The 21,116-nt window shown below is 39.8% G+C and overlaps 1 protein-coding gene across 1 annotated transcript in view; it reads right to left on the minus strand.

The window, feature by feature from the left end:
* Positions 1 to 3,665: 3,665 nt before the first annotated feature.
* The window catches only part of dido1 (death inducer-obliterator 1), a 29,846-nt gene continuing 12,395 nt past the window's right edge, over positions 3,666 to 21,116 (minus strand). The window contains exons 5-15 of the mRNA XM_028446230.1: positions 17,041 to 17,302; positions 14,577 to 15,138; positions 13,692 to 13,851; positions 13,471 to 13,587; positions 13,255 to 13,368; positions 11,286 to 11,439; positions 9,686 to 10,289; positions 9,330 to 9,477; positions 9,142 to 9,231; positions 8,869 to 9,064; positions 3,666 to 8,383 (exon numbers count right to left, since the gene is read on the minus strand). Coding sequence (XP_028302031.1) covers positions 4,215 to 8,383; positions 8,869 to 9,064; positions 9,142 to 9,231; positions 9,330 to 9,477; positions 9,686 to 10,289; positions 11,286 to 11,439; positions 13,255 to 13,368; positions 13,471 to 13,587; positions 13,692 to 13,851; positions 14,577 to 15,138; positions 17,041 to 17,302 — 6,576 coding nt within the window. The 3' untranslated portion in view covers positions 3,666 to 4,214. The remainder of the gene's footprint in view (positions 8,384 to 8,868; positions 9,065 to 9,141; positions 9,232 to 9,329; positions 9,478 to 9,685; positions 10,290 to 11,285; positions 11,440 to 13,254; positions 13,369 to 13,470; positions 13,588 to 13,691; positions 13,852 to 14,576; positions 15,139 to 17,040; positions 17,303 to 21,116) is intronic.

Below are 21,116 nucleotides of genomic sequence, written 5' to 3' on the forward strand. Positions count from 1 at the left end.
GGATTCCTTTTATTTCTGGTTTCCTCAAATTATTCCACGAAATTATAGTGTAGTGTAGATGCATATGTACATATAGGCATCTACACATTTCTGATCTTTCAGCTCAAATATTGTAAGAGTAACAAATCTTTTTGACTGTAAAAAAAACTGTGATACAGTGTGTGGGAGTGTTTAGCTTCACAAATAAGTAATGAAAACAATTGTACCAATCTAACGGTTTTATTATTATTATTATTATTTCTCATTTCTGTAACATACGTTTTGAACGCTGTATTAATGGACCTGCCAAAATTAATCCAAAATGCAGCTTGAACTGTTCAGCACCCTCTGTAACTTAAAGAAGGAGATAGTAAAATTGCTCAAATGAAGCAGTGTTATTATTTATGATGTTCTACAACATGATATATCATATAACACTGGATACATAAGAGAGATATGCTTTAAAACATGGAGGGATAATCTTTCTAACAGTTGTAAATCACTAATGTAACAGGCAGGATAGTATAAAAGCATACATAAGGATTAAAAGCATTTAAAATTCCAACCACGCATTTAAAGTCTTGTTAGAGTTTTCGAGCTAACTCTAGTGTTTAGTGCCTGAGATTATATACAGAGAGACATAGTCAGAGGTTTTTGCTTTGCTGAATCAATCAATCAATTTATTACGGATAAACTAAATGAAAAAAAAAGCTTCCATCCTGGAGGAAGGGCAAGCGCCCAGCAACTAACTGGAAAGTTCCACAACTTCAACTTTTCACAGATAGAGAAAAGTCCCACCCTGATGAGAGGAGAATGAGGGGGTCAGATGCCCCAACAGTAGAGCAATGATATCTGTCTTGATGTGTGTGCGTCAGTTGGTGTATGTGTGTGTGATGAGTATGTGTGTGTGAGTTTGAGTTTGGTCAGATGCAGCTTATCTGTGTGCGTAGGTGAGAGAATGTGAGTCGGCCATTTAAACCCTTTGAAAGGCATAAAACAAGAATCACATCTTAGGCACTGTTACAGAGCTTTGGTACGAGACCTTCAGCAGAGACTGTGTGTCGCCTGCACTGTGAATACAGCACAATCTGTCTGTACTGCGGGTAACCGAACCTAGCATGACTACGTCTCTGTTCAAAAGTACAACGATATAATGCAGTCACATGACAAATTGTACACATGAACACACATTTGGTATGATGATGATTAATATATTAATTGCCATAACACAAGTCAATAGGAAATAACATCATCTAATGCACAGCTGTGGACGTCAGGATCTGATCATTCCTGGGAATCGAACGTAATTTTCTCTGCATTTTTATTCTATGTTGTTATCTAGTGTTTATTGTCCCATGGCTGCATATGTTTCTTCTTCTGTTATGATATGTAAAAATGATTGTCAGGGTCAAACATGAGGTCATCAAAAATAAAGACATACGTGCAGGAAGAAATGTCCAAGTCAAAGCACAGTTTTCAAAAGTTTATATCTTACAGTGTTTTTTTTAATTAGAAGATGTTTTTACAAATCCAACAATCTGATATAATAGTTATTTAAGACATTTTAATGTTGATTAAATCAATTCAAATTATGTTCAAGATGAATTGATTTATTCATTATTATTATTTATCATTTAAGTGTTTATGGTGCCTGTTTATTTGATTGTTTAGGTATATGAACATGAGTTGTTTAACATATATTAAGTTTAGTTTTTCAAATATAATTATTATTATTTGTTAATGTTTTAGACTTTGTGCATTTTGGGTCAAACTGACATTTTAGTGTTAATCTCAGTGTAGCTAGTTATTTATATCTGATTTGTATTGTCGCTTACGTCCATGGTTGTTATTGTTGGATTTAGATTAAGATGATTAGATGTTCTAAAACTGTTTGTTCCAAAGAACAGGCTGTGAGAAAGTTGACCTGGAAATAGATTTGAAAAAATTGGAAGATATATTTTATTAACAGGATTGATATATAATTATAGTATTACACAAAAAAAGAATCCATGAATAATAAACCATCCCAACAGTTTCTAACAACATTAGAGTCAATCCACTAACTCAGCGCCCGATCCTTTCAACGCATGCGCGAAATGCGTCTACATCCGGTGTCACGGTCTGAGATCGGTTAAGAGCATGCGCACTACCGGAAAATTAATTTATGCTACTTCCGCTTAGCTTTTCTCTATTTCTTCCGTGCTGAGATATAAAAAAAAAAAAAAAAAACTAATGTTATTTGACGAGTGCTGAATGGCTCCTTTTCTTCTACAAAAATGTGCAACTGCTCAATATACGAGGCAGGAGAGGTTCCAACGCCACAAAGAACTTATCATTGAACAATGTATAAGACCCAAGTGTGAATGGGAATCTTTGTAATTATAATACCCTGCTGTTCTGATATATGTTTAAATTGCATAAAAAATTAATAAAAATAATAAAAAAAAACAGTTACATGTGTACAAATAAAATACTTAACACATGGTCGGTTTACATTCAAATAAAGCATCTTTATTATATCTGTGCCAAGAAATCCGCCATCTTGTAAGCATTGAAGCCTCTGAGCTGCTACGGAAAGCAGGAGGGTCAAATATCATTACACTTCTCCGCTCCTTTAAAACCTTTGGAAACGTGATTTTATTTCGTGAACCTTTGAATTTTACATCGGCTGTTATTTTTTTAACAATACCTAATAATTTAACATAAACTAAGAATTAGAAAAGTATAAAAGTTGTGAATCTACACTGTTGCTTTTAGTGTTAAGTGATTGTTAACTAGTGGGTCGGGAACCAAAACAACTGGTCAAAAATAAATACTTTGTTTCTCATGTTGGACTTGTCTTTTATTTTGAAAGAAACTTTTCTTTTGACAAACATGTTGCACAGAGAAATATTTACAGTAGATGTTTAAAAAAGATTGTTTTTTTAACAGCTATTTTTGTAAAAAAAAAAACTAAATTTGGTTGGTTGAATTCTAAAAAAAAAAACAAACAAAAAAACTGGGGTCACAATTTATTGACCGTGGCAAAAATGTGGGTCCCAGGGTGAGGCCAGTTGAGAACCCATCGTCTAAAGCATCTTCGCATGCGCGTATAAGTTAAATGGTTGTGCTTGTGTGCTTTAATGTCCTGTATTTTGTAGCCTTGAAATCTATTACTATCACATTATTCAAATGAAACCATGGGTTTTTTTCTACTAAAACCCTTAAAATCGTAATTTGACCACATCAAAGTTATATTATGAACATCACTATTTTATTTCTTAGTGTAGCTGCTAATCTATATATAGGCATCTACACATATCAGATCTCTCTGCTCAAATATTGAATTGTAATTTTGCAATTACTGAAATAAGACAAGTCTAAAAGTTGTGATTCTCTTTTGCTGTTAGGCTGAATGTGGAACCCTAATTGTGTTTTTTGGTAGTGTGTTGTTTAATCCGATTGATTTAATTGTGTTGCATTTACAATAAATTAACAAAAGAAATTTGATAATTTCGGATAAGTCAGTCATACATGAAATGGTATAGATGAGAATCACCTTAATACTTATTTATTTGTAAAACAAAAAAGTTAAGTGTTCCTGTAAAGTCCAAACACCCATTATAAAGAAAGGCATTGATATATCACAGTACAGCTATAAGACCAGCACCAAAACCCTTTTTCACAAAACATGGATTTAAATGAACACGATTTCCCAAAGCCGGTTTATTTGTTTAAGTTGAAACAAAATCTGTACACTTTGATGATTTGAGGTGTACAGTGTGCACATCTGAGAACTTTCAGTTCAAAACAATCAAAAACAGACATTTGTTTCAACAAGGTAACCTGGACCTTGAAATTATCTCTGATATATGGCTTTCTCTACTTGGAAAAAATTGATTAAAAACATCAGTATATACAGAAGTACAGACAAAGTATTTACATATCATTGAGTGTTGATTAGGTATCGTTAAAGAAAAGCAGTGACAAAAGGACGGAACTGAAAACAAGCCTCAGTAGCAACGTCAATGATCATCTGCACGATCAACTTAAACTATCTTCAGTTTGTGTTTTAAATGTTATATTGTTAGAAAACTACAAGTGACCAAAACAATACAAACGTTTCAAGGATTATTTCTGGTATGGACACAAAAGTAGAAGCTGAACCAAATACTGCTCATAGCATTTACAGTGATACTTCTAATTATCGAGACAGACTGAGTAGTCCACGTGTCAGCTCCTGCTGCTTTAGTGTCTCATGTCACGTTTTTCTCGTCTCTCCTTTCTCTGCTTCGGCGTGGCCTTTCTTGACTGTCTTTGTCTTGATCTTTCTCCCTCTCCTTGTCCTTGTTTTGGCCTCTTTCATTCTCTCTGTTCCTGTTTCTGTCTTTATCTTTGTCACGCTCCTTGTCTTTCTTGTCTCTCTCGCGCTCCTTGTCTTTCTTGTCTCTGTCGCGCTCCTTGTCTTTCTTGTCTCTGTCTCGCTCCTTGTCTTTCTTGTCTCTGTCTCGCTCCTTGTCTCTGTCTCTGTCTTGCTCCTTGTCTCTGTCGCGATCCCTGTCTCTGTCGCGATCCCTGTCTCTGTCGCGATCCCTGTCTCTGTCGCGATCCCTGTCTCTGTCGCGATCCCTGTCTCTGTCGCGCTCTCTGTCTCTGTCGCGATCCCTGTCTCTGTCGCGCTCCTTATCTCTTTTGTCCCTATCACGCTCCCTGTCGCGCTCCTGGTCCCGGTCGCGTTCCTTGTCCCGATCGCGTTCCCTGTCACGGTCGCGTTCCTGGTCCTGGTCGCGTTCCTTGTCCCGGTTACGCTCCATATCTTGGTCGCGCCCCTTGTCTCTGTCGCGGTCCTTGTCTCTGTTGCGGTCGTTGTCCCGGTCGCGCTCTTTGTCCCGGTCACGCTCTCTATCTTGGTCACGCCCCTTGTCTCTGTCGCGCTCCTTGTCTCGGTCGCGCTCCTTGTCTCGGTCGCGCTCCTTGAGTTCCTTGTCCCGGTCGCGAACATTGTCCCGGTTGCGCTCCCTGTCTCGGTCCCTGTCGCGCTCTCTGCCCCAGTCTTTTCCACGATCCCTGTCACGGTCTCGCTCTCTGCTTCTAGATTTTTCCTGGTTTTTATCTTGCTCTCGTTTTCTGTCCCTGTCATTCTCTCTCCGATCAGAGTCTCTTGGCATGTCTCTGTCCCTTTCCCGATCCCTCCACATGTCTGTGTCCTGATCCCTGTCAGAGTCTCGCTCTCTGCTTCTAGATTTTTCTTGGTTCTTATCTTGCTCTCGGTTTCTGTCTTTGTTCCTGTCAATCTCTCTCCGATCAGAGTCTCTTGGCGTGTCTCTGTCTCTTTCCCGATCCCTCCTCATGTCTGTGTCCTGATCCCGATCCCACCTCATGTCTGTGTCCTGATCCCTGTGCCGCTCCACCTCTGGTTCTCGGTGTCTCTCACCATCACTCCCTCTGCTGCGTTCCCGTTCTCGGCTTTTTACTGGGTCCCGCTCCCTCTCCCGTTCTCGGGATTTGTCCCACTCTTGTTCTCGGCTCCATCTCATTCCCTGCCGGGCTGGGTCCCATGATGGCCTCTCAGGATGTGTGGCATCGCGTTCTCTTTCTCTATAGCGGTCCTCGGACACACCCCTTAATCTCTCTTCTAGGGTCTGTGAAAGGCCAGGACCTTGATCTCTGTGTCCTGTGTGAAAACGATTAAAACTATCCCCACTCTTAGGTTCAGAGTCCTCGCGAGAGGCACCGCCTCTCCTTCTCATTTCAGGAGAAAGACGTTGCCAGCGATCATCCCTGTGCAAGTCTGGGCTGTGGGCTTTGATGCGATTTGGAGGAGCGAGTGGCCCATCCGTTGGGGTTGGCAGTAGTGGTCCGCTGTGGCGAACAGGTCTTGGTTCATCTGGGAGCCTCTCAAAGCGGTATCGCTCAGGACCCCCAAAAGACTGTGAAGAAAAAGTCCTCGTTTCTTGGGGAAGTGGAACCCGCTGCTCCTCAAAAGATTCCCGGCGTGGTGGGGAAGATCGCGGTCCAGTGTTTACAAACTGGTTATGTGGATTGAAGTGTTGTCCCATTACCTCCCCACTCGGGGGCAGAACCCTTCTTTCTTCAAAACGGTTGGCTGGCGTTCCACAGAAGGATGGGCCTGGAGGAGGACCCCGATCGTCTTTGAAAGCATGGAAAGTATTGGGATTCTGCTCTGGACGGTCTTTATTATACTGTTCAGCAGGTCCTTGCAAGCGTTCAATAACCTGGGATTGAACCACATGTTCAGGATACTGAGGACGTGGGGGGGGGGCTCTGTGCCTTTGGAAATGGTTTGGAGGGGGGATTCTATTTTCAAAGCGATTCGGTGGTGGTGTCATGAAAGGTGGTGGAGGGCCTCTATTTCCAGGAAAGTTAAAAGGAGGAGGTGGGGGATTAAATCTTGGAGGTATATTGGTCTGTCCAGCCAAATTGGGAGGTAGAGGAAGACCCGGTTGGGGGGCTTGCTGGCCAACATGCTGATGGGGTAAATTGGGATCAAACATTTGAGGGAGTGGGCCTCTTTGGGGAATTGGAGCAAATGTCTGAGGTGGTCCTCTGATTGGCATGATATTGGGGGGTGGCGGTCGTTGAAAAGGTGGCTGCTGCTGTGAAGGGACAGGGGTGCCTTGCCATTGATTCTGAAAAGGAGGAAAGGTAGGTTGCCGTGGGGCAAACTGTGGATTGCTGTCTAGTTGCACTGGGAGAGAACCACGTAGAGGGGGAAGGACATGGATTGGTGGAGGGGGTCCTTGTATCTGAGGCGGTCCCCCTATCGAAGGAATACCTTGTATTGGTGAATGCATTGACACTGTTGGAGGACGAAGCATAAAGTTTTGTTCATGAATAGAGTGTGGATGGGGGAAGGTTTGTGGGGGAACTTCAGCTGGGACTCTGAACCCGCTATCAAAACCTACCGTTGAGATGTGACGGGGGTGTGTGTCTGCAATTGTGCTATGAGTGAGCACTGGAATTGAGGACGCTACTGTCGACGTGTTTTTGACTTCATTAAAATAACTCAAAGTCTGTGTATTCTGCCTGTTCTCTTGTTCCTCACTAACCTTTAAAATACTGGCAGCATTTGGCCAGAGACTGTATTTGTCTACACTATTCTCATCTGTTTCATTTTCCTCGGAATTAACCTCTTCTTGATCGATGAAACTGGCCTCCTCATCAGTATCCACCCTTTCACCAAGCAAAGGAATGGACACAGATGGCTTGTCAGAGTCCATGAACAATGACGTCTCGTCATCCTCTTGGGTTGATGAGGATTCAGAGCATTGTGAAGACTTTTCTAGTTCATCTGTTTCAGGCAGCTGCGGCTCTTCCACGGCAGACTGCAAGGAAGGAACGGAATCTGACAAGGGAGCAGCTGTCGCCTCTTTATCCTCAGATTCCTCAGACAGTTTTCTGTTGCCCGCAGCCTGCCGGGGATCCTTGCTATGTCGAGGTTCCTGTTTCTGAACGATGTCGGGAGTAACAGATGTGGACTTTACAAGTTCTTCAACCTTTTGGCCAAGTTGTAGCAACTGATTGCTGGCCAACAGCTTTGCAATCGGTTGTTTCATCGGAGAAATGTGCTGCTCTCCTTGTTTAGGCAAAAGCTGGCTTCCAATCTTTTTAAGGCTCTCCAGGATCTTCTGTGGATTAACAATAGGTTCAGTTGTTTTTTTAGCTTCTGTTGTTGTTAAAGGTTGGACTTCATCGAATAGAGTATCATCCTCAGGATCATACGCCACATCATCAGTTTCACTTGCTTCTACCTCAGCTTGGTTGGACATTGCAGTCAAGCCAGAGTCTAAAAGAGGCTTTTTCTGTACATCATATCCCTTACTGGGATCATACTCTTCCTCTGGGTCATAAGGTCTGTCATCTTCATCCTCCTCAACCGATGATTCTTTGGAAATCTGAGAAAACTTCCTCACAATGGGGTCGATCATTGTAGATGATGGAGCAGATGGTTCCCCACCTTGATCAGATGGAGAGCTGGATGCTTCTGAATACTTCTTTCCAAAAACTGTTTGGAGAATGGTCTGAAGGGGATTGACAGCTGCAGTCTGAGGGGTGACGAAGCTCGAGGAAGTTGGGGAGTCTTTACCAGTAGAAGTGGACGTAGCGGGGGCTTTGACTGACGACAAAAGAGACAAAACGGAGGAGGTGCTGACAGTGCTGCTGGAGATCTCAGAGGAGCTGGATGGAGGCGAACCAGGAGGAGTTGTGTTAAAAGGAATTTCAAGACTGTGTCTGGAGCTTCTGTCTGCCTTAAGTAAAAGTTCTTGAAGGCCAGTGTCCTCTGCATCTTTGGTTACTATCTTAGACCGCTTCTCCTCACTTTCTAACACAGTGCCAGAACGCTTTCGGTCCTTCTGGCAAATCAGGAGACCCAGGAGGAGGTTTGGACGAGCTGGTTCAAGTCCTGTAAAACAAATTTTATTTGTCATATATATTGAAAAGGAAAAAACAATTCTATATCAATAAAACAATTTAAACGTGGTTATATCTGATGTAGTTTCCCAAATCATCAGTTTTGTCACCTATATACTGGTATTCCTTTAGGGATTTGATGTTAAAAACTACCAGTTTCACCCTTTTCTTTTCAGCAATGATCATAACCAGACTTTCTAATATGATTTGTGAAGAAGAAAATGAGCTTTTCGCTTTATAAAAGACGAGTAAACTTCTTTCTGTTGGTTAAACTGTAAGAAAGAACTGTTGAACAACACCAAGCTGAGTGTGAAATATCACAAGAAAAACCTGTCCAGAAAACTCAGCAACAACTTTTTTGCTCCCCCTACAGTTCAAATGAATGCATTGCCTACTATCATCCTTCCTACTTCAATAGGCAAACACGAGTCAATAGTGTAACAAGGGCCTAAATCATTTATTCCCCTGAAATCTTACCTGGCCCATCAAACGGTAGAAGTTTGGATGGCAATGGATCTTTCGAGCTCAGTGGGATGAGGTAAAGATCTTTGATCCGGCGGTTGCTGTTTCCTACAACACCAAATCGCTTTCTGCTACTAAAATAGGAGTAAAGAGAGACGTATGCCACCTCCTCTTCCTCTGTAGCTGGATGAAAACGGATCAGGCACAACTCCTGTGAGGAAAAAGAAGAAGCATGGGTAACAAACATTCAAGCACTCTTTGTACCATTTATTTCTCATTCTCATTTACCTTGGACAGAGATGTTTTTAACTTTCCAACATAATCCCACACTGTGTTGGGTGGTATCCGTCCTCCTACATGAATGGTGTCGGGCAAATCCTGAATCAATATTGACAAAACTTTGGGTAAGCTCAACACAGTAATTGCTTGGTTAAATGGCAAACTTTTGTTTCTGGAGTTCAGTTTGAGTAAAATACCTCTTTTAGGTGTTCAAAGGATCCAGAGACAAGGTAAGCCTTGGTCACAAACTTGGCGACAGATGGCATGTTGATGAATCCTTTCCAAACTCTTTCTTGTCCATGGAGGAAGAGTTCAGTTTCTCCCTCGGGAGGAGTGTCAGTTGTACTAAAAGTTCAAAACCAATACATTCTCACTGTTAAAAAACTAACATATGACTGAGAAACACAATCATCAGATCAGTGAAACAGTTTTATATTTATTTATTGAGAATCAAAAAAGAAGAAATGACATGCAAATAAAATGTAAACGATTGTAAACTGGAACTACAATGAACATCAGTGTTAATAAAATGACGATTGAAGAGTTTAAGCACCTTGTTTTCAACAGTTTGGCTGCAGCCAATGTGGATGGGGGGGCTGGAGGCAACGGCAGGGGCATCGGCAGAGGCATTGGCAAAGGCATGGACAGAGGCATCGGCAGAAGCATTGGTAAAGGCATCGGAAGAGGCATTGGTAGCGGCATTGGGGGAGGCACCTTGAGTCCAACATCCACTGGTGCAGTAATGGGAGCTGGAACTGGCTCCAACACTGAAGTGGTGTGTTTTTCTGGAGCAGCTTTGGTAACGGTTACCCCGGGGCCGTGTCGGGCCATGCGGGGGTCTCTGCGAGTAATGCTTACAGATGACACAGTCTGAGAGACGGGGACGGAGGCTGCCGCTGGTGGAGGCATCATTTCCACGTCCTCCTGATACAGGGGGGTCTGAGAATCTGGAATGACCGATTCCACCGAGGACAGAGGAACCAGGTGCTGCTGTGCGAACGGGCTCTGAGGCTGATATGCTGCAGAAGCCTGTGATTGGCCGGCAGGGGAGGCGTCACCTAACTTCGATGGAAAGGGTTCTTGTCTGGTCGGCTGGGATTCAGACTTTTTGGAGAGTCTGGCTTTTTTGGATGCCGGTTCATCTTCAGCAATTTGTCCTAAAGCACAAGATAAGTTAATCTTTATCATCATCATCACATGTATAATGGCACAACAGAAAATCGGAACAGTCCACATAAAACAGGCATCAGTTTTTAAGAGCATCTTGATCTGCTATTGATACTGGTAATCGGTTCACTATCCGACATATAGGGACTATGATACATAATTTGTTTTTATTGGACTTATTGAGGATTTTCTTATAAATTCTATTTAATTATAGAATATTCTTGTGTTTAAGTTACACTTGTGGTTATTTTTCACTTTAAAAAAGGTCTAGTAATTTATTTTTTATTTATTTTATTCTAATGTAGAATCATCTTCTGTTTCAGGTTAAAAATTCTGTAACCCATTGGTTAATAATAAATGGGTTAGTTTTTCTCCGTAATAATTCCAGCAAGTTCATTTTGCCTTTTTCGAAATAATATGTAAAGGTTTCATATATTCAGACAGCTAACCTATCGGGCTACAGGGGGTCTTAAGTTGACCACACCCAGAAATAATTAATAATCAGAGCTGCCTCTAAGGAAGACTGACAGTTGTCAGTCTAAACATGTCAGGAGATTAAAGTAAATTTCAAGGTACAATTCCTGAAAAAAAAAGTTGTCTGAATAAAGAAAAGTTTAACATATTATTTCAGTTTTTTAACTGATGACTATTGACTACTGTTCTCTGTTTGAGTAATATCACTTAATCAAGCCTTTACTAATATTCCACGCTACAAAATAAGATATAAAAGTATGCATGATTTATGCTGTTATCGTATTGGCTCTCTATCAGAATTTGCCAAAAATCAAGGCAGCAATATTGATTTTGTATCGTTGTGAAGACATTACAGGGAAGCTTTAGTTGAAACTTCTTCAAATAAATACAGATGCATATATCCATCAAGTGATCGAAACTAAAAACACAATGGGATTCAATTCGGCCAGTTTGGCGAGTATTTTTGATTCAGTTAAGCGTTGGGTGGCTGCTCCAGACTCCAGATTATTTACCTGTGCATATTTTACAGTTGAGGTCAAACAGGTGAGTCTTGTGTTCTGCTGTGGTGTCTTTCAGCATGCTACTGAAAATGTCCGGCATGCTGCTGGCACTGCTGGTCTCAGCGGAAATCTGAGAGGAAGGTGTGACACCAGAGTTATCTTGATCCTGTGAACACAATAAGAAGAATCCCAACGTGTCAAGCAGTTAGTATTCAAATGTAAGGTTAGGTTACCAAGTCACACAAATAAAACACACACCAGAGTTATACCTGTGTTGGAGTAGGGGAGCCATAGCTAAGTCTAGTGATGCACAATATTATCGGCATGTTATCAATATCGGCCGATGTTGGCTTTAAAATTAAGTTCCGTACATTGGCCATTACAATTTTTTTAAGGATCTCATGCATTTAAAAAAGGAATCCAATGTTTCTCAAAGCAGGTTATTTTATTCTTTCTGAGAGCAGACATTTTTTCCATGGAAGTGAAATACATGAGATTTTGCAATTGGTTGAGCTTTAAGGATTTTTTATCTTTCCAATTCACTAATATTGTTTTTTGGTTGTTTTTTTTAGCTATGATGCGTGCAACAAGGATGGATTGTGACTGATTTGCCGAAAGATCAAGAGCCATCAGATCACCTTTCAAACACAGATTTGGAGATAGAGGAATCCTGCAGTCCAAAATGGAGGAGAGTTTCTTAGTAATTAGAGACCAAAATTGCTGAACTGGAGAGCATAACCATAAGGCATGTAAATAAGAATCAGCCGATAAAATTAACCTATAAAATAACAAGTTTTGATTCCTTGCTCAACCCAAACACATCATATACGTAGACTCCTCATTACCCGTGGAGAGGCGAGACTAAGTGCTGCCATCTTGTGTTTATGGAGCAGACTACAGGAGAGCTTGTAAATTAATGGCGGTAAGAGACGCACAACAATCACAAAGTGGAATTATTCACTGAGTTTACTTATTTCCAAATGGGTTGGGGTTTTCCCCCCTTCATATATAGTTATGACACAGAATGCTTGGATTTTGTAAAAATGGCATTTTCACCACTCAAATACAAGAAGTTAGTAGGTAGTAACTGTTGTAACCAGGGTTTGGATCAATTATAATTGTAATCATGTAATTGATCATTAATTACAATTAGGAGGTGATTATATTTGTAATTTTAAAAACTAGTTGCTGTTGCAATCATAATTAAATTGTAATTGAGTTCAAATAACTGACTTTCTAATTGTAATTGGCTAGACATTTGATTAAAAACTGTCAATTAATATTTAATTACACACAAATCTAGGGAAGCATGTTACGAATATGGTTTTTACATACGTAGTTCACAATTCATTTTACAGCTGATTTAAGACATGGGTCAAAACTCATCCGTTAGCATAAGAGATGCTAACAGAAAGCTAACAACGACTCATGTTAGATTATGTTGTTATTTATTAAAGGGTCAGTAATTGAGATTGATTGAATTTGAGCTTCAGTAATTGAAAACATGATTTTAATTGACTTTCACGGGAAAAATAAATATTGTCATTTTAATTGTAATTGGAAAATACGCCAGTCATTGTAATTGCAATTGAATCGTAATTGAACATTGATAATTGAAGACGTAATTGTAATTGGAAAATGTAGTTGACCAAAACCATGGTTTTAGTTAGGATATGATCCAAGTATTGGAATTGTTTTGTTTAAAAACACTGAATAAATATGATACATTCTAATAACGTAAGTTGGAAGTATTTTTCTTATTTTGCACAAGGAATTACTGATGTTACACCATTTTCAGCTTTGACTTATGTCTGCGTTTTACAGCAAGAATAATTCTAATTAGAAAAGCTAGAGGATTTCTGAAAAACGGGTGCGAGGGAGAAAAATATCGGTTTTGGTTATCGGTCAAATGACTTGTAAAATATCATCAAAAATAAATATTGTGCATCCCTAGCCAAGTCATATGTGAAATGATACGTACATCTATATCAGATGTTGGAGGAGCATCTTCCATATCTATGCTGTGTGAGCTAGAGTCACGCCTGCTCCCCAGTTTCGAATTCCCTGATTGGACTCTTGAACCGGGAGAGCGGATCTGTAAATAAAAACCACAACAAGACCAAAAAACCCAGTTTTTATTAACTTTCACATGTCATACCAACTGGTCAGTGTGAAATCCATGGGTTGAAAAACTCACCTCTGGGGGGGCGGGCTTCTTCCACTCTGATATTTCTTTGGAAAGCAGCTCCTCGGTGCTCAGCCTCACTAGCCTGAAGGGAGACAAGTCACCACCCATGACCTTGTAGAACAAGCCCTGAAAAAACACACACATCTGATCAATGCCATATTCAAAAAGATGACAGATTTGGAGCTTCAGGCAAAGCCGAGCACTCGCACTCAGGCGTGTTAATGGCTCACTTTGTTTTTTGGGTCTTTCAGGTGTAACATTAAGGATCTGTATTTGTTCTTGTACTTGCTGTCGGTGTTAAGGAAGATGTTGAACATCTCCTTCTCGATCGCAAAGGACAACTTTGCCACATCGTTCTCTGTCATCTTTAGGTCATCGCTGTCAATCACTCTGGAACCAAAAAGCATGATCACAAACAACAATAATAATAATAATACATTTTATTTACAAGTGCTTTTCAAAAATGTGAAAAAGTAACTTGACAGTTAAAACAATTAAACACAAGTTAAAAAATAAACTAAAGGTAAATACAGAAAATACATTTGGCCCTTTGGAGCATTTAATTCGGCTCGGAGGAGAAAGTAAAAATTACAAAATAAACACGAATCATTTTGTAAATAAAACTCAACTATATTTGCAGGGCTCACAATTTTCCCGGTGCTTATATTGCATGATGGAATGTGAAAAAACTCTCAATTATTACAAAATCTTTTCATTTTCCTTAAACTATTAAACAAAATGTTCTTTAAGTAGAAATTGGTCACAAATCTAAGAAATTTAAAGTGAAGATCCATTTGGGACTGTTTTCAGTCACTTATTGATTGGATATTGTTGGTTACTTACATATTTTGTGCAAACCAGGACACAATGATGTTGAAATAATAATGCATAAAATCTGTGGCCCTCTTGAGATCAAACTGCTCCGTATTTGGCCCCTGAACTAAAATGAGTTTGACACCCCTGAAAAAATGATGAACAGGAGGGGACCAAGCACCGAACCCTGGGGGACGCCTCGGGACAAAGGAGTTAATGTTCATAAGAAATGACTTATGGACATTAAATGTACATCTTTAGGGGATCAATTAAGTCTACAGTGGCCTGTGTGGGACACGTACCTCTTATAGAGGATGTCGGTCAACGAGCGGCGGATGTTAAACCTCATCTGTTGGTTCTGTGGAGGAGGGATGGGGGAACTGTGGGATGCTGGAATGGTTGGACGAGGAGGAGGCTGAACAGATGGAGAGCGGCTCGAAGAAGCTGAGGAAGACGATGGAGATGAAGGCACTTTGGGGGACTGGCTGCTGTTGTTGGGGTCCTTTTGTTGAGGTTGTTTTTTAGGAATGGTGAAGTTGGACTTGGTGACCCTCAGTGCTCCCGTGACGTGGATAGGACCTGCAGATACCTGGGAAGGTTTAGATGCTAGGTTTGGTTTTTTGGACTTGACAGCAGGTTTTGGAGGCGTCGGTGGAGGCTTCCTGGAGGACTTTGAGCGCGTGGTTTTAGGCGGGGGCTTCTTTTCTTTTGGTGAAGTCTTTGAGGGGGCTTTAGTAGGGATGGACTTCTTGCTCTCTTTGTCCAAAGTGGCAGAAGGTGCTGTGGATTTTACAGGTGGAGGTGGTGGGGTTTCTTCCTTTTTCTCCCTCGGCTCACTTTCAACTTTGTCTTCTTTAACAAGAGCTGGAAAGCAAAAATGACAAAGATTTTAGGAAAAATATTTATAAATTCAACATGATTGGTGCTGTGACACCAATCAAATGGATCTATAAACTAACAGATCAAGAGAAAAATCAAATTGAAAAACTACTTTTCTCCTCAAGAAAAAGAAAAATGTTCTGTTTGGGTGCATTTAAGACACATTTGACAACCAAGCATCAGAATGTCCTTTATTTATGGCCCACACAAGAAGTACACTTTACATGACATAACAATATAGATCTGTATACCAACATCAGAGACTATGCAATGGGACTATTTCCAAAAAGCAAAGAGCTCACCTGAACCCACTGCAGATACTTGACAAATCAAAGACATTTGGATGCTAAGGTTTTGTGTCACATGACTAACAAACCAACCCTGTTAGTAATGAGTCTTGGCTGAAATGTTGTGTAACCTGTGTTGCTACAAAGAGGAATGTTGTTTTTCTAAACTCTTGTCTTGAATTTATTCAAATGTACTCGCTGAACTTTATGAAAAGATAAAATGACACCAAGAGAACCAAAGCCAGGTTCTGTTTATCGACTGTGCGTAAGAAGCCAAGCCCAGAAACTTTTATCATCTTCTCAATAACACAAAATACACCCTGCCAAATATAAATCAATTTTACCCAATCTAGTGATGGCTGTATGGACATCAGATTATCATTAAATTGACACCAAAAATATCAATAACTGAAGAAAAACCATTGGAAGTTTAATGTAATGCAATTCTGAAACCCTGAACCTATGCCTGTGATACACATGGCAATCAGCGAGCCATATGTTGCCCACCATTAGCTGGCATACAGTCCTCCTCATTAGAAGTGTATTGTAATATTATGCTATAATAGTAGTTAAAGTAACCTCACTACTTGGCTCTTTATGAAAATGAGAGCAGGGTCTATATAAAAAACAAAAACAAAAAAATCGACACTAAAAAGTTCCCATTTGATCACCAAATCATAGGTGCAGACGAAGAAAAAATGATCTGCTTGTTCTTTGGCTCGGGTCAACTTCAGCTTCTTCATCTTCTTTCTTCTACTGAAGAATTCCACTCGTTCGGCTCCACATCCTCAAGGTCAGGAACCTCCCAGCGCTAGTCTTCTATCATCCAGCTGTCGGCCCTCAGATATCGTCAGGCGTTTCTTCGTATTAGCAACAATGTGTCGATGATTGAGCTTTTAGAAAACCCTACAGTGAGCCAATAATACTGCTCACATAATCAAATCAAGGCATCCAAATATCAGTTTATCACCTTTTATTTAAAAAAGCCAGTATCCCACAAGATGGGATGAAGCATATTCCATTAGGGATCATGAACTTAAGCAATAAATAATGACAAAAAAACACAGCTGACATGATGGTGAGAAACCAGTACCTACCTACCTGCTGTAATGGGAGGAGTGGGAGCGTTTCTGGTAACGACCAGCGGTGGTGCTGCACTCAGGACATTAGGAGACTCACAAACAGGGTTTTTTCACTCCAAACACGCACAAAAGTCTATTCCATTCATGGTGTCACTCATCCAATACAAAAATCGTCTTTACAGCCTCAAGCATTAATGTTTACAGTCAAATGTGTTCAGATATGATAGGATCTACTAGATTTCAAACATGCCATGAATGAAAAAAAGACTTCACTGTGTGCAAACTGTAGCGTTTTATGATAGAAATACTTTCTCCATCATTGAATACTTACCAAACTTACCTGCTGCCGACAAACCAGTAATAACATGTTTACCAAAGACTAACAGACCATAAATAGACTATAGTGTGCACACAAATTAATTGTGTTCAGCCCCAAGTGAACAGTTTTCTAAAAACAGAGCCACGTTCATATTGTAAATGTAGCAATGACAGCGCGAGACCTCTAAAGAGATACATACACTTTTTGTTTAACACTGTTGTTGGTGGTGGTGGTGGTGGTGGTGGTGAAATGGGCGGAGTCTTTTCTGGTGGTACTGCAATGTAATTATGATCGCTGGACCAGGACGCGGTGGCGGGCGACGGCCGTTGTTCCACAGAGTGCTCGTCTTCGTCCGTCTCGTCTGGTTGAGGGCGTCGATCTTCATCCACGTGCATCTCCTCCTCCTCATCAGCTGTCTTCGAAGTCTTACCAGCACCACCAGCAGCAGGAGCAGCACTCGTCTGTAGAGCGAGGAAAACACCTTTAGTCGTTTCAAGCTTCATTTACATTATGTGGACAGAATATTGGAATTTTTCCCCAAATCTGACCCAAGTCATATTCCTATGTATTTATTATTTTAAAGAATGCCTGTTTTCAGAATCCCATTTGGGGTCAGGAGACACTGGGAGGAAGTCACCAGATGCCTTCAAGAAACTAAGAATTTTTTTGTTAACAATTTGAGCCTGTTTTTGTTTATTTTTTACCCTTTTTCGACCATATTTTAACCTATTTTTAATCACTTTTTCTTGCCACATTGTTGCTCCTTTTAATGCATTTCTGCCACTTTTTCATCAAATGTCATTGCCTTTTCTGGTTATTCTTTCCACTTTCAAGACATTTCCACCCCATTTCTTACCTAATGTTGTATATGTAGACCCACTGTTGTCACTTTAAACCTCTTTTCACCATATTTTGTGATTATTTTAACCAATTGAACCACATTCAGGATTTGTCATGCCCACTGTTTGCCATTTTAAATTGATTGTCCCTCCTTTTTAATTAAAATTAGCCCCACCCATCCCCCCAGTATTGACACTATGAACCCCTTTTATCTTTTTGACCTATTTTATTTCCGATGAAAGCAAGGATTTACGTCTTTAAGATCACTAAATACTATGGACAAATATTCACATTTCCTGGAAAACAGTGGATATTATTCAGATGAATAAATAAATGTGGTTATCACGGATTCATAAAACAACGGACCATCATTTTGCTGACTTTATGGATGGACCCCAAAAATCTCTCCCCTTTATTCCCCCTTATTGATGGTCCTGTCTCCACATGACTGTTCTTCAATGTTCATGTCTGTGTTCAACCACCTTCAGATACAGTGGGGGTCCCCGCTTTCTGGAACCTTTATTTTGGGGGTCGCGGGCTGAAAAGGTTGAGAACCACTGACTTAAAGAACCGATTTTAAAAGGGGACATATTAATAAAAATCCACTTTTGCAGTGTTTGCAGACCGTGTAAGTCTTAGAACACAGAGAGAAGAGCTCCGTTTCAAATTTTCTGAGTTTGTGATGTCACAAGCTTAACTCCGCTGGTGACAGGGAATGGTTTTAAAAGGTAAAAAATGGTATAAAATGTCCCCTTTAAAGAATTTTTTGAAATAATGCTACCTTGAACAGCTGTTGAATTGTGGGTAATTGCAGCCACTCGCTCATGTGTGACCTTTGGTCCTCTGTAGGGGCTGCTGTTTCAGTCCTCACTCACTGCTCCTACACACTGAACTAAATGGAGTGTCTTGCTACTAACCCTTCTGCAGAACTGCATGATGGTTAAGTCACTGGAGACAATTTTGTGGAGGCCTTGAGATAATCATAAACATGCAGAATAGAGGCCCTCGAGGACCAGAGTTGTGCTGTGTAGAAAACCATAGGAAGAATGTTTATCAAATTAATGTTTAATTCAGGTTGTTTTGTCAAGTGTGTGTGTGTGTGTGTGTGTGTGTGTGTGTGTGTGTGTGTGTGTGTGTGTGTGTGTGTGTGTGTGTGTGTGTGTGTGTGTGTGTGTGTGTGTGTTTTAAAGCTGCTGAAGTTTAATTTTTTTTTAATCAGATAAAGACAGTGTAGGCCTCATAGATTAATAAATTAAAGATAATTTGCTTGATGTAAAAGATGTAAAATGTTGAAATTACCATTCAAAGTTTGTTTTGATCTCCACTGTAAACACTGACATTTTCAGAAAAGTTGTGTGCATTGCATTGTGGGATGTGGATTCCTTGAGACAGACGCACACAATAACTCATTCTCTTCTGAGTTATTGTGTTCTTCTTCCAGACAAAAAGGACAGTTATTGGCTTGACTCAATTTTAGTTCCCAGTATTCCTTCTGATATCACCTCACGCCGCCAGACATTCCATTTCAGCCGGATTCAGATCGTCCCGTGTTAACCCCAAGATAAACATCTGCCATTGTTTTGCAGCAACTTTCAGTGAAAACACCAGAAATGTGTTGGGAAGTCACAAGAAATGACAGCAAGAATGAAGTAAAAACACTTCAACGCATCCGTCTACAGGACTCCACATCCCACAATGCACCAAACTTTTTTGAAAAAGTCATAATAGTGTTTACAGTGGAGATTAAAACCAACTTTCAAGCAGCAATTTCAATCTATTAACTTTATTTTATACTTTGTTTCTCAGCAAATGATGTTGATTTATTGATCTGAGGCCAACACTGTCTATCTGAAAAATTATCATCTCCAGCTGCTTTAAACGTCTGTAATTTTTAGTCCTCTGTATTGATGTGTAAATATTGTAGATATATATTTATTTCATCATCTTCCATTACCATCATGTCACACTGTGCTGCTGTAATGAAGACTTGAATAAATTATACTTTATTAATTAAATCTATTAATCTATCAATGCAGTCAGTATTTTAGTATTGATGGTTTTCACGGTGATCTTAGCCTGTACGGTGGTGTCACATCTAAAGTGACTTTCAAATTACAGAGACAGGGCAATATGTATATATAATCTACTGAGCTTTGAGAACTTCAAAAAATTCAAAAATGTAAGTTTTATTTATAAGAGCTTACATGGGTTGGCTCCACCGCCTCTTAATAATTACATTAAATACATAAAGACTGCCTCGAGGACCACTAGGGCCATAAGCAAGGGTGACTGTCAGGTGCCTGCGAGAAAAACTACCTTTGGTCAAAACGTCTTGTCCTACAAAGGCAGCGTTCAGTGGAACAGTTTACCAACCACAGTGAGGAAGCCCCCAGTTTTAACACTTTTAAAAGTCATTTAAAGGAATGGCTCAGGTCAACCCAGACTTGTGACCACAAGTGATTTGAACTGATATTTTTATGGTGCATCTTAGGGCTGCGTGCAATGCACTGTTGCACTTTAAATACAAATATTAAAGAAAGAAGCACCTTAAGGCTATGTGCAATACACTATAGCACTTTAAATTAAAAAAAAAAAAATTTATAGAAAGAAGCACTTTAGGGCTGTGTGCAATGCACTACAGCACTTTAAATATATATATACTTTTATTATTATTATTATTTTTAAATTTCTTTTATTAAAAGGCAATTCAGGGCTATTTGCAATGCACAGTGGCACTTTAAATAAATTATTATGATAATGTAAATTTATTGTTGCACTCCTGCGATTGACCAACCCTGACTGTGTGGAAGTGAACTGCTTTTCTTTCCCCTGTACATTTCTTGGCCCCACAGCATCCTGTCTTTTCTCTTGAGTGTAGTTGTTCTGGTCCCAGTGTTCCATTTACATGAGATGTTACTGTATTCTATGATCCCTATGTTTTTTGTCCTGTATGTAATCTTTTTATATATTGTTTTGTGTCTCGCCATGTCTTATTGTTAAGTGTAACATTTTATTACATCAGCCTGTCTAGGGACAACAGATGGAAATTAGCCGTTGGCTACAATCTGGCATATTTACTTTTTTATTTTTTGAATGTTCATTAATATGTATTGTCCCTACTTAAATAAAGAAATAAATAAAATAAATAAAAATAACGGCTGTCAACGTTTATCGCTTTCAGGAAACAACAATTAAAATTAAAACATGCAGATGTGCTGAGTGCAGCTGTGTTTGTTGTCCTGCTCCAAGGGTTGTGTTTGTTTTTTTCTTTTATTCTGACAACTGTATATTTATCCATTTCTGTTTCACTCAGTGCGCTGCTTTACCTGCTGTCTTGGCTTTAAACCCAACACTTTAGCTGAAACCCTTTATATTTCTAGTTTCCCAGGTTAAGACACTGGACAATGATTATAAACAATCTGAGAGTAGAAGAGT

This window comes from Gouania willdenowi, chromosome 5 (assembly GCF_900634775.1).
Source record: "Gouania willdenowi chromosome 5, fGouWil2.1, whole genome shotgun sequence".
In the NCBI taxonomy this organism is placed as follows: Eukaryota; Metazoa; Chordata; class Actinopteri; order Blenniiformes; family Gobiesocidae; genus Gouania; species Gouania willdenowi.